At 35.7% G+C, this 13,629-nt stretch overlaps 1 protein-coding gene across 1 annotated transcript; it reads left to right on the top strand.

The window, feature by feature from the left end:
- Positions 1 to 5,409: 5,409 nt before the first annotated feature.
- Positions 5,410 to 13,590, top strand: LOC112936199 (uncharacterized). The gene is made up of 19 exons (XM_066303282.1): positions 5,410 to 6,231; positions 7,971 to 8,075; positions 8,144 to 8,200; positions 8,626 to 8,698; positions 9,182 to 9,360; positions 9,445 to 9,618; positions 9,698 to 9,983; positions 10,090 to 10,166; positions 10,256 to 10,325; positions 10,408 to 10,479; positions 10,577 to 10,812; positions 10,897 to 11,031; positions 11,123 to 11,418; positions 11,894 to 12,065; positions 12,167 to 12,265; positions 12,361 to 12,492; positions 12,607 to 12,707; positions 13,083 to 13,272; positions 13,380 to 13,590. Exons 1-19 carry the CDS (start codon positions 5,413 to 5,415, stop codon positions 13,416 to 13,418), a joined length of 3,312 nt encoding a protein of 1,103 aa, XP_066159379.1. The 5' UTR covers positions 5,410 to 5,412; the 3' UTR covers positions 13,419 to 13,590.
- Positions 13,591 to 13,629: the final 39 nt, after the last annotated feature.

Consider the following 13,629-nt stretch of genomic DNA (forward strand, 5'->3'; position numbering starts at 1 on the left):
ACACGAATACGGAAACAAATTTTTCTCGGAACACGAAAACCAACTCAACTTCTAATAGAAACAAATATCAACATATATAATTAGCTCATTTTATATAAAATGAGGTATAATTTATAAATATTTTTTAAAATTTAAATAATATTAATAGTATGGACTAGTGTTAAGAGATAAACTATTATTAAAATCTATAAAGGTATATTGAAGGTTATAGAGTTAGAAAGAAATGGGGTATGTCTCATGGTTCCTGCGGATATCCGAATAGCACTGTTCACCGGATATCCGAATTATTATCCGTATCCGATGGAAACCCTGGTACCATATTCGTATTCGTATTCGGGAGAAAATATCCGTATTCGTATCCGTATCCGAACTATCCGAGAATTATCTGATCCGAAAGGTATCCATATCCGTTTTTGTCCGGAGCGGACGGAAACTATCCGCTCCGTTTTCATCCCTAACTCCTACAATTAGCTAGTACATGCATTTTCTAAAATTCAGTATTTTTTTTCTAAAAAATCTTGGTGACGAACCACTAGCACGGGATAGGTCATCTCAATCGGGCGGAAACCCTCATTTGTATCAGGAAGGGCTCCCATCACGAACCAAAGGTCATAGATGTGAGAAGTCATTTGTATCAAGCATTTAGCCATCACGGATAACAGTTATCTCAATTGGGCCAAAAATAAAACCCGTCATCGATAGGTTTTACCCAACAAATGAGTTGCCCAGTGACCTTTCCGAGAAGGTTGTGGAGAAGGCCTGGAATTGGTTGTGAGTGGCTCGGTGTTTGCCATCTCCAGAGTGGAGGAAGAACAACCATAGTGATAGAGACTTGGGAGACCATTTCGAGACCGGCTCCCACCTTGCTCATCTGTTGACGAGAGGTTTGGATGTTTGGTGATTTGAGTGGTGAAGTTGGCTTTGGCAAACTTCCAAACATCAGGTGGAAAAATACTTTGTCTCTTGTCTTCTTTATTTTGTGCAATTTATATTTGTGCCAATTTACTTTGAGCAAGTTTACATACTAGAGTTTATTTGTGCTAAAATCATCCTAGGCTTGCAAACCTCAACATAGGCTTCTTTGTGCACTTAGTTTAGACTAGTTGTTTAGGTTTTGAATTGTGCAAAACCGTTTTGATTTATGCTTCCGCATACAAAACTCGGTTTCAGACAAAAAATTTTAAAACCGCTATTCATCCCCCCTCTAGTTAACTTCCTTGATCCTACAACAAGATGAAATGGTTACTTAATAGAGCGGGATTCTATTGGCCAAAGATGGTTGATGATTGTTTTAAGTACAATAGAGGATGTGAAGCTTGTCAACAATTCGGCAATGTCCAATTAGCACCCGCTGTAGTGTTGAATCCTATCATCAAGCCATGGCTGTTCCGAGATTGGTCTTTGGATTTCATAGGTCAAATTCATCATTCATCACCAAATGGGCATCGGTTCGTGCTAGTTCCAACAGATTACTTCACCAAGTGGGCCAAAGCCGTGCAACTCAAGAATATGACTCACACGGAGGTAATTGACTTTATTTTGAAGAATAATAAGCATATTATTCATAGGTTTGGCATTCCTCAAACTTTAACTACGGATCAAAGAGATTCTTTTATGTCTAAGGAACTGAAAAGCTTTGCAGAATCTTATGATATTAAATTGTTAAGTTCTTCTCCTTACTATGCTCAGGCTAATGGACAAGTTGAGTCAAGTAATAAGATTTTGTTGAAATTAGTCAAGAAAAATAATGAGGGACATCCAAAGAGATGGCATGAGGTACTCTTTGAAGCGTTATGAGCTCATAGAATATCTAAGCATGGTGGTACTAAAGTTACTCCTTTTGAGTTAATCTATTTGCAAGAAGCCGTTTTACTAGTAGAGGTAAATCTTGGCTCTGTTAGATATATCAAGCAAGATGATTTATCGGCCGAAGAATATAGGACGTTGATGGGAGACAATCTTGATGATGTGACCGATAAACGTCTAAAGGCTTTAGAGGAGATAGAAAAGGAAAAAAAGAGAGTAGCCAAAGCCTATATAAAAAGAGTGAGAGAAAAATCATTTCAAGTAGGAAACTTGGTTTGGAAGACGATTTTTCCTTTGGGTTCTAGATGTAAGGACTTCGGTAAGTGGTTGCCTAGATGGGAAGGTCCTTATCGGATATGTGGAATCGTTCGAGGGAATGCGTATTTTCTTGAAACTTTGCAAGGAGAATGATTTTAAAGAGCAATCAATGGGAAATATTTGAAGAAATACTTCCCAAGCGTCTGGCAAGATGCTTAGGAGGTGATATGGCAGGTAATTAGGTTATCGCCCTAAAACCACGTGTTCTACGCTTTTTGGCTCTCAAATATAGACAAAAAGGCAGGGGGCATATGTTAACCCCCAAATTTGGCACCTAGATTCGAAATAGGAAAACATTACCAAATTTTGGAAGGCGCCCGGTTTCCTTCACGGGGCCGGTCTGACCACCGCTTATAGGCCGGTCTGACCGGTGTGTGGAGCTAGTCTGACTGGCGGCGTGTGGCCGATCAGATTGGCAGAGTCCAAGTCCGGGTCAAATTTCACCGAGTCTTGAGTTTCCTTGCATGGGGAGGTATTTTTCGAGTTCTAATTGATTTCTACCCTGAAATTGAGGTGGAGGAAGACCTATAGGAGGCAAGACGAACCCCTTTATAAGGGCCAAGGCCAGTTCAATTGGAAAAACAACCAACATAATCTATTTTCAACGTAATTAGCCAATTGAATCTTTTTTCAATATCGCGTCTACTTTTTTTTCCTAGTTCAAGCCTGGTTCGTCCATCTTTGTTGATTTGCACCATAAATCGTTCGCCATCGTTGCAAGAGTTCGAAATTCCTTTGTAAGTTTGTCCCGTAAACCTTCCAATTCACCCATGAGATGGGTGTTTACCCTCATATTGATCTAAACTGGCCTTGAGGCTAATTTTGGTCTTTAAATCCGCTCTGCTAGCCGGTAACCCATCTTTATTTGGCTTTTCTAGATCGCGGTGGTTGGAAATCCCATATTACCGCAAGACATTTAGGTGTGTCGATTGTCTTTTGTGACTCGTCCAAAAAAAAGTTGTCAACAATAGGTCCCATTCTTTGCAAGTATAAGATGGATTAGAGATGGCCTCAAAACTCTGGAACAAAGTAAAGGTGGTTATAATTATTTTGTCTATTGTGGTCTCTGATTGTGAGGTATTATTTAGAAAAAACAATACTTTGTTAAATAATATTCCACAACCTTGCGCTTTTATCTATAGTGGTAAAAGTGTGAGGTGTTACAGGCACGTAGTTTGTTGTACGTAGCTAAATTACGATGAAATTATTAATTTTGGGTCTTAAACTAATATCTTCCTATCACAATCCTCTTCTCCTCTCTCTACTAGAACTTGTGATACCACCGCCTCCCGCGGCCGTCGAACAACACTCTCTCCTTGTACACTAACATCTGAACTGTCCTCTGATCATACTTTCTTTCGGTAACTTCCTCTATCTTCTCTTCCTACTAGAAAAAATGTTCGTGCATTGCAATGGGTAAAGGTGTTTTTTTCTTCCAGTGATACATCAACTATCTTTAGTAGCGTCTTTAACCTCCGGACGACAGCCTTGTGCCCGTACAATGCCAAAGTCGATCCTCCCCATCAAATTCGGACGAATCTTTCTCGATCTCCCAAAACCAGTTAAGGGTTTTTGATCCACTCGATCTCCTCTTTTTGTTTCACCCATAATCGATGCGAATCCGCAATCAATTGGAGGAAACTCACGGGGAGGCAGATTGATGTGTCAGCGGTGTAGGGTTTGGCCCGGGCGGCAGCTGGAGGTGTGCACAGCATGCGTGCAATGGATTGGACTTCTAAGAAAACGGAATCCTTGTAAAAAAATACGGAATAAGATCCAAGAGGGAGAGAGATGGAGGCTTGGGGGAGGGGGGAGAAACGGAGCGGGGCCAACTGAGAGACGATGAAAGACGACAAAGGTTACGAAAGCCTCATGTATTTTTTAATTAAGTATAGATTACAACGCCAGTAGTTGTAAAAATATGATGATGCTGTTATAATTAAACGCTATCTTAGTTAGACAATGAAAATTGTGTAAAATATCGTATGTCAAGTTAGCTCTACCCCAATTGGTTGCAAACATTTACCCCGTACTAGAGTTTAATCTAGTCTGTCGATCCAAGATCGTATGACTGCCTATTATTTGTAGACTATTAACATGTCCATATGTTGTAAGAATATTAGTGATAAAACATTGATCCGGTGGTTACCTACGTAGTACACTAAGCATGCGTGGGCGGTGCAAAATGGGAGGAGGTGACCAAAGAATAACAACTCCACTTTTAAGGTAGTAGAGATATCCTTTGTGGTTTTAACCATTTGTATATGTGTGCAAATAGAAATCAATAATGGATGGGTAAGTACTAGTGGTGTGGTGGTGGAATCATGGGCGGTGAAATCGTGGATGCATGATACCTTGAGGGTTTAAATCTTATGTTCATGAATATTATGCACATGTTGATGATCTTTCTACGGGATTCAATATTACTCGCATATGCAGTTGGACTTTCAATATGATTTAGTTAGACCAGGGATGTGCCGTTTAGATTTTCATTTCTTTGAGCATGTGTTAGAGGATGCATTTGTGGAGGTGCGAATCAGCGAGTGTGGTGTGTTTGGGTGCACGTATAAAAAAATCAATTAAGGATACATGGGTCCTAGCGTAGTATGGATAGAAGTGGTAACGAGCCCAATTTTTTGACCTACAAAATATAAGGACCGGATAAAAAGGGTTAGACTGAAATTTAGTAGATTTTTAAGATTAAAGAATATTTAAAGATTGAGATGGGATACGAAATGCGTATAAACCTTGGCCCATTACCACTCCAAGGTATGGTCATGACTGACCAAAGATGAAGAAAATTTTCATGTATTACAAACGCATGTAAAAGATTATATTAAAATGATTAGGATGAAAAACTAGAAAACTGACTATAATCAAGAATTTTAAGTTTTAAATTCAAATTTTGATAGCAGCTACCGAGTACTGACGATAATAGGTGTGTGTCCATAATAAATACTTCATCCGTTTTATATTATAAGACTTTTAACATTGACTATATTCATACATATTCATATAGATGTTAATGGATTTAGACATATCTATGTGAATGCGAACAATGCTAAAAAGTTTTATAATATAAAACGGAGGAAGCACATGATGCACAGATGGACTGTCCATCATGGACACCATCCAACGCAGGTGTCAAAGTTGGTCTAACGGGTTAGCAAATTTGTAGTACAAAGAAGGCAGTGTGCCCCGTGCCTCTATTCTCCAATCCTTATAATTCCCCACCCAAACCCTCGCTTCCGCCGACCACCATGGCGCCGCTGCCACCGCCCGGAGTTCATGGACGACATCACCGCTTCGCTCGCGCCGGAGCTCCTCTCCGAGATCCTCCTCCGCCTCCCTCCGGACGAGCCAGGGCACCTCTTCCGCGCCGCCCTCGTCTGCAAGGAGTGGCTCCGCGCCATCTGCGACCCCGGCTTCCTCCGCCGCTACCGCGCCTTCCACGGATCCCCTCCCCTGCTCGGCCTCCTTCACAGGCGCCAAGTCCTACAGGGTGATCCCGTCCGCCACCTCGCCCGCACCACCGCAGTGCCCCTCTTCCCCGATCCCACCTTTCGCCGGGCCCTCGATTGCCACCATGGCCGCGCCCTCCTCCACGCGTCGGACGACGGTTGGTATCTCATTGTCTGGGACCCCGTCACAGGCGAACAGCACCGCGTGCCAGAGCCTGGCATCCCGTGGCTGATGTACACTGCCGCAGTGTTCTGTGCCGTGAGTGGCTGTCCCTTCAGAGTGGTCTTTGTGGCCACGGACGATGAGGACGAACTCGTTAAGGCGAGCGTGTACTCGTCGGAGACGGGTGCATGGAGCAAGCCAGCAATTCTTGATTATGGTTATCAAACCTGGCAAGAGCGTTTGCAAGCCATCACTAGAGGTGAATCATACCGTACACCTTATGTCCAGCCCAGGCGAGGAGCCCTTGTCGGAGATGAAATCTACTTCACACTTCGGAACGAGAATGCAATCATCAAGTACAACTGGGGCATGAACTGCTTTTCTAAGATTGACCCGCCGATACGAGAAGTGTATGACATTGCCCTCATGGAGATGGAGAACGGCTCACTGGGTTATGCCTGCATTCAGGGTTCCAGCCTTTATGTGTGGAGTGTTTTGCTTTTTGAGAGAGAGAGAGAGAGAGAGAGTGTGTGTGTGCTCGGCATTTTTCCGGATGTATGAAATGGATGATTTGAGGTTGAGGTTGATGATGTCCACGAGGAGTTGTTTATTGTTGTTTTTTGTGTAGTTCGTATGGTAGATCTGGTAGTTTTCCATGTAGTTGGTTTGGTAGGTTTGTTGATTTGAGTTCTAGTTCGTTTGGTAGTCTGATTGCGTGGTCGGCGTGGGGGCAAAATTTGTTGATTCGACAGTTTGGTGTGTGCTGCGCTGCTTGCTCCCAGTTTTTTTTTGTGGTTTTTTCTATTTCAATCATGCTAGGATTCGAGTTTGATGTTTTTGAAAGGGGGTTTGTTTTTTTTGTGATTTATGGTTGTTTTTGTTTTAAATCGTTGTAGTTTTTGGAATCCCATAGGAGTTTGGATTTGATTTCGCCGTGATTTGTGTTTGTGTTCAAACTTGCAAGTTTTTTTTAGTTATCTTTGTAGTGGTAGTTTCTGGATCTGAGTAGGTTTAGTTGTTTTGTTCGATTTGAATCAGGCTAGGTTCGATTTGAATCTGGCTAGGGTTCAAACTGGAGGTTTAGTTATGGTTGTTTCAGTTTCTCTGGTTTTTTTGTGTCCTTTTATGCTCGGGATGCAGTGTGATTGATCTGTTGATTTTTATTTCAAAATCATAAGATGGCTTATGTTATTGTTGTATTAGTGATTAGTATACTCCAGATCTGTAAAATTACATTTGATGATGCCAACATTTCTGAAATATTTATAACTAAAGCTCTACATGATTTGCTTGAACTAGTTTAAGAATCACTAAGACAGTACTCGTGATGATTGGTTTTGTAGTGTAATTTGTTGCATGTTTTTTTTTGGTTATTGGTTTTGGATCTGAGTAGGTTTTAGCTATTGGTGTATCTAAATGCATGATTTATTTTTAGCTCTGGTTATTTTTAAGATGATTCAGTATTTAAATTCATGATTTATGCAATTTTTATAGTTGTTTCAAAATTTTTAATCTGTGCTTGATATATAGCCTCATAGCTTGACTGATTGATTTGTGCTTTATCTGTGCCCTGTCTTGTTTTATATAATTTCTGTTTATGCTTTACTGTTGATGGAGACTTTATGAAATTTTGATGAGTTAACATATTTAAGTTACCAAAATTTACAGTGCATTTATACTAAAATTACAATGTACTTACATGCCAAATCTACTGTTTTTACAAATGTAATTTTAGGTTGAAAGCAATGTAATTTTTACTATCAGTGTATGAATGTAGGTACATTTCAATTTATGAACATTTTAATTATATGTTTCTGACTTAGTTTTCTAGTTTGAAGTACTCATGTATATGTATACTTGAGGTATATATGGCAGACATTTCAATTTGAAGTACTCATGTATATGTATACTTGAATCTGATCTGTTTATTCCTATTTAAATATGAACTTAGTTAGTTTTATGTATGATCTGTTTAGGAGCTTTTATGTTTGACATCTAGTTTTTAACTAGATCTGTTGACTAGGTTTTTTAGTAGTAATGTTTTATTTTTGATTTGATATTCATTCTTTTGATGCATGTTATAGTACTAGTTTATCTCTGTTAAAATGTTATACTAATAGTTTATAAAAGTATTCTCTATATATACTTTGTTTATTAGCTGATGAAACTCCACTTTTTTTTTACTCATGTTGTTTTGTTGCATTGTCTATTTTGTTATTTAGATGGATCGAATTGAAGTTGATGCTTTAGAAGACTGTAATGTTGATAGTGAATCCAGTAGTGATTCTGAATTGGATGATTTAATCTTAAGAATGCACAGGAAAGAGGTATGTTATAAATTTATTTTTGTATTATTTGTTCCTTTCATTCTTATGATAAGTTTCTTGTTTTCTAGGTTGTTCATGAGATTAAAAGGCATTTGAAAAAATCTTATGATTTCCATACATCCAAGGTATTTTTGTCTGATATTGCAATTATGTGTTTTATTTTCTGATATTTTGTCTCATTTTTTTATATGCTTGCATTTAAATCTTTTATATATGCATTATGTGTATCCTTCTTGATTTAGTACATTTGTCATGTTTTTCAAGTGTAAATTATAGTTGTATTTAAGTGTTGTATGGCATGTTCTGCAGTTTATAAATATTTAGTATTGAACTTGGTAATTTTTTGGTTTTGTTTGTTGAATTTATGTATCTACTTTATCTTAATCATTTTAATCCAATTTTGACCTTTCATGTAATTTGACAATGTGCTTGATGATGAATTATTATTATTATTTTTTGTTTTCAGCCAATGCAAGTTTCATGTCTTTCATTGTTCATCACTTTTTTGTATAATTGATAATTAAATGTTTTGTTATGTGTGAAATATTAGTGTACCCTGATCATTAAGCCTAAGTTTCCTACTTGTATTTATAATTTTTACATTGCATTGATGTTTGAGTTATGTATGATTTATTAATTTAATTTTCATTTTATGAATTATAAGAGAGCAAGGATTTATAAGAAGAATGAAGTATCTTTCTCGAGGTTTTCTTGCAAATATTTCTCTGATGTTATAGCTGCACTGTCTGAGCATCAAAAGAATGTCATTCGAAGCTATGATTTTGGATCTCTACTGTTGTTTGATAGCAGTTATGTTCTAATAAAATTTGCCACTTGGATTGCAAAGCATGTTGATTACAAGTCTTCTGAAATTATTTTGAGCAACAAAGTGATTTCTGTTTCAAAAGATTCTGTCAGTACTATTTTTGGTTTGCCTCAAGGTGGTTTGCAATTCAGTAGGGATTTTGAAAGTGGAAAGAAGTTCATTCTATCAAAGTATGGTCTCAGTGATCTACCTTCAGTTCGGTTCTTTGGTGATTAGTTTATTAAAAAGGAATAGATTTCTGATGATAAAGTGATCACATCATTTCTGATTGTTGCGCTAGCTTGCTTTCTTTGCCCAAATTCATCTTTGACACCTAGCACCAAGTATCTGACAGTTTTTGAGGATATTGAAAATCTGAGAAATTATGATTGGTCAAAGTTCATTTATGATTGGACTATGACTTTTCTGAAAAAGTTCTTCAAGTCTAACAACCTTGGAGGGTGCTTATTCTATTGGGCTGTAAGTATTTTTTTCCTTTATTTCTTATTATGATATTGTTATTTTTCTATTTAGTAATATATGACTTAAATGTAAATTTGTTAGGCGCTTTATCTTGACCATGTTGATTTTGGCAAGAAGAATCCTGGAAATAGCACTCCTCGCATTGCTGTTTGGACTAAGAACATGATACAAACTTACTCTGATCTTGACAAAGTTGATGATGATAATTTTGGTCTTAGGCCTCTTAGAGATTTTAAATCTGTGTGTTATTATCAGGTATATTTTTGGTCCCCTTTTTTGATTTATTACTAGGTAACTTTGGTATTAGTCTTCTTATAGATTTCATTTTTTTTAGCCTCATCCTACTGCTGAGAGAAGAATTTCATTTAAAGAGAAACTTGATTCTGCTCTAGGTTCTGTGTTGCCTCTTAGTATGAAAGAGAAATTATGTTCTCTGATGGAACATCATTGTTCTGAAGTTCATGCTGCTGGGAGTCATACTTGTGAAGATGTTCTTATTGATGCTCTAGTTCTGGTTGCTGAAGATAGTGTTACACCCTCAGATAAAGTTCAAAATGATGTTGATGATACTAATACTGAAGGTTGTAATGCTGTTCCTTCTAGATTTGATGATAATGCTGGTATTTCTACCCCAATGAATACAAGTTAGTATTTTCTGATTAGAAATTTAGTTTCTGTTTTTATTTTCTATATGCATGTTTTTTAAATTTATTTTTTTATATGTAGATGTTGATGCTTCAATACCAGATGATGTTGTTGTCTGTACACCCATTGAAAATGATCCATGTGTCAACTCTTTTGTTGTAAGTATTTTTTTGTTCTATATCATTTATATTTATTTTTCCCATTTTTAAGTTTTAAGTTTGATTTGTTTTCATTTGTTCTTTGTTAGGCTAATGGTGATGATGTTATTGCATCTGGTCATGCTGCTGCACTTATCTCATCAAGTAACAGAGATTTTGGTATTTGTTAATACATTTTTCAATTCAGAAGATGTTATTTTAGTTATGTTTTCTTTTCTCTTCACTTAGTGCTTTTTTTTAGATTATGAGTTGTTGACTCCTAAGAGTGCTTTTGTGAAGAAGTTCAAATATTGTGCTGATCATAATTTGGCTGGTATGTTTTTTTCATTGATATTTTATTTCATTTCTTTTATAAGTTTGCTAAATAGTGTAAATTTTTATAATTTTTTGGTTATACTATGTTTCTGTAGGTTCTGCTAGTGCAACCATTGCTGCTTCTATTCATAATGTTGCAAAGAAGTTTAAGACAAGATTTCCAGAATTACTAAATCAAAATGCCAGAGACAATATTATTGATTTTTCAAGGCCTTCATTCAAATTGCTTGATTCTGAAGATGATGTTAGTAGTTCTAATGATGATGCCAATAATCAGTTAAATGAAGAGGATAATCAAGCTCATGGAGATATTACTCCTCCTTCATCATTGGTACTAGTTTTGTTTTTTAATACTGTATTTTATAGTTCTTTTAGAAGATGTTTCTATATATTTATATTCATTTTTCTGTTGTAGCTGTGCAAATCTTTTCGATCTGTCCCTGATTCTATTGATGTCATTGATCACAACAATATAAGAAGTAATGAGAACTCAGCTGGGATTAATCAAATTTCTTCAATTTTTTCCAACAGGGTATTTCAAGATGTGACTGTAAGTATAGAAATGTGTTTTTTTAATTTATTTTGCCATTTTATTTTTCAAATTAAATTTAGTTGTGTTTTTATTTTGTTGTTTTCTGTAGAACTCTCCAGATGTTGTTTTCTTGGGTGAAAATAAATTTCCACAAACTGTTAAAGAATCTTGTGTTAAAACCGAAGAGATATACAATGCAACCAATAATCTATCACGGTATACACATGGGATGAGCTCTTCAGGCGGAAAATTACCTGCTCATGGTCCTAGAAGAATAATTGTTCCTAGCAGGCATGCTTCTGATCCATTTGTTCCTGCAATGAAACGTCGTTTTCTAGTGTCCGATCAAGAGAACAGATATTACATTGCTCTCTGTCGCTTAGCAGATAGTTCCAAGTGGCAGAGGTAATATTATCTTGATGTTTTGAGGTAATATTTCCTTTTTGTTGTTATTTTGGTATAGATTTTTAGCATTTCATCAATTTTGTTATTAGACAATACAAGTTTTAAATTTTCAGGATGTTCCATTTTTTGTTAATCTGTTTGCACTTTCTATTCTGTTATTTATCAATCAGTTTGCTTCTATGTCTCTGTCATGATATGTTCTGATTTGTCCTTTGCTAAGCATAATTCATTATTAGAGTATTTGCGATGTTTTTTGTCTGATTCTAGATTTCATCCACTGAACTCAGTTAATAGCATTTTTACAGCTGAACCCTTTGTTTACAAGTTAAGTAGCAGAAGCATCAGAAACATTGCCACAGCCATTTTTTTAGATTAATTTGCCATCTGTATTTTTTTTTTGATTTTTTTCTTAAAAATGTGTTGTTCATTTATATCTATTATTAATTTACTATTTATTCATTTTTTTATTATGTAGTTATGATGCTGTTGATATCGACAATGTCAGAGCCAAGTTTTCTAGCTTTGGCCATTCTCTCAAAAAGACTGGTGTTGTTTTGCCATTTGTCATGTCAGTTTTCTGCCGCTTTTTGTTTCAAAACAATCATCCATCAAAATCTAAGAAGCATTATTTCTTCCCATCCATTGGTGTAAGTGAGCTAACTGATTTGTACATTACATCTTTTTGTAAAAAAATTTAAAATTATGTCTTTTGTTTCCCCAAACTGATTGTACAATATATCTTTTCTAGGCACAACTTATTCTTGACCCTGATTTTGTTGATCAAGAAAAAGTGAAAAAATCTTTCCTTGGAGCTGCTAGTGCTCGGCCACTACACCTTTGTGACATGGTATTGATTTTTACTATTCTAATTATGTTTATTTTGTTTTGTTGTAATTCATTATTTTTACTGTATGGGTTGTTTCTGTTTTTGTTTTTTTGCAGCTTTTTTTCCCTATACTACATGGTCAGCACTGGTTTGTTCTCGTTGTTGATATAAAAGATAGGATGCTGGTGTTTTTAGATTCATTGCATCAACCAGATGATGAGTTTTTTGAACCAATTCTGCCTTTGCTGGTAATGTGTTTTTCCTGTACTTTTATTTCCATGTTCTTTTTTCCCTTTTTAACAACTATATTGATATGAATGAATTTGCTGGTAATTATTTTTATTGTTATGTATGAATTGCAGTTAAAAAATTTGCAGATTGTGTGGGATAAATATGAACGCACTCCAATGAACTTCAGCACTTTTAAAATTAAGTTCCCACCTGTTCCACGCCAAGAATACAGGTTAGTTTTTAAATCTGTCAATATTTTATTGATATTTGTATGATAAATTATCCCTTGGTAATTGAATTGAAATATATTAGATGCTGCATGTTTATGTCATTTCAAAAAAAAATTCAAACTGATTTTTGAGAAATCAAATTTTTTTTGGCATTTTTGTAGGTTGTATTGTTTTTGGAAGATGATATTTTGATTGGTTTTTGACCACCAAAATCTGCATTTAGTTTAGTGACATAATTTTATAATTATGCCAGTAGATTCTTTGTTGCTCAGATGATATTCAGTTTTTTGTTTGCTCAAATGATATTCAGTTTTTGTTGCTCAGATGTAATAAAAAATTCAAAATAAGTTTAGTTATTGTTTTGTTATGTTTTGTAGTTTTGATTCAGGCATATTCTCAATGAAGTTCATGGAAATTTGGTCTCCAAGAATTATTCTTTCTAATCAATTCACTGGACAAAATATCAACAATATCCGCGTACAGTATGCGAATCAGATGTTTTTTCATCCAAACAACAAGATGTTGCAAACCGAAGTTGAAAATGTTGGTGTCAATTGGTTTGATTCAGTAAGTTTCTTTTTTTCACCACAAATTTTTTTTTGCAAATAATGCTTTATACACTTGTTTTATTTATCAAATTTTGATATGTTTTATATTATTAATTTTCTTTGCAGGCAAGGTTTCCAAGCAATCACCGTGCTATTGATGCTTGAATAGTGTCACACATCAGCATTTTTAGCTTTATGTCTAGTCAAATGTGTATATAGAATATATTTCATCATAAAGTTATAGTTTTCTATTTGACATAGTATATGATATGCATACAGAAACTTATGTAGCACATATAAAACTCATTCAGTCCTATTACATGAACTATAAAAGTCATATATGTATTCTTTTTTTTCTGTCTTCAATGCTTTTGCT

This window comes from Oryza sativa, chromosome 8 (genome assembly GCF_034140825.1).
Source record: "Oryza sativa Japonica Group chromosome 8, ASM3414082v1".
In the NCBI taxonomy this organism is placed as follows: Eukaryota; Viridiplantae; Streptophyta; class Magnoliopsida; order Poales; family Poaceae; genus Oryza; species Oryza sativa.

Coding starts and splice junctions, on each gene's coding strand:
- LOC112936199 (XM_066303282.1), top strand. CDS start 5,413: ATGGACGACATCACCGCTTCGCTCGCGCCGGAGCTCCTCTCCGAGATC. Junction 8,076..8,143: donor TAAGAATGCACAGGAAAGAG/GTATGTTATAAA, acceptor CTTGTTTTCTAG/GTTGTTCATGAGATTAAAAG. Junction 9,361..9,444: donor GGTGCTTATTCTATTGGGCT/GTAAGTATTTTT, acceptor TAAATTTGTTAG/GCGCTTTATCTTGACCATGT.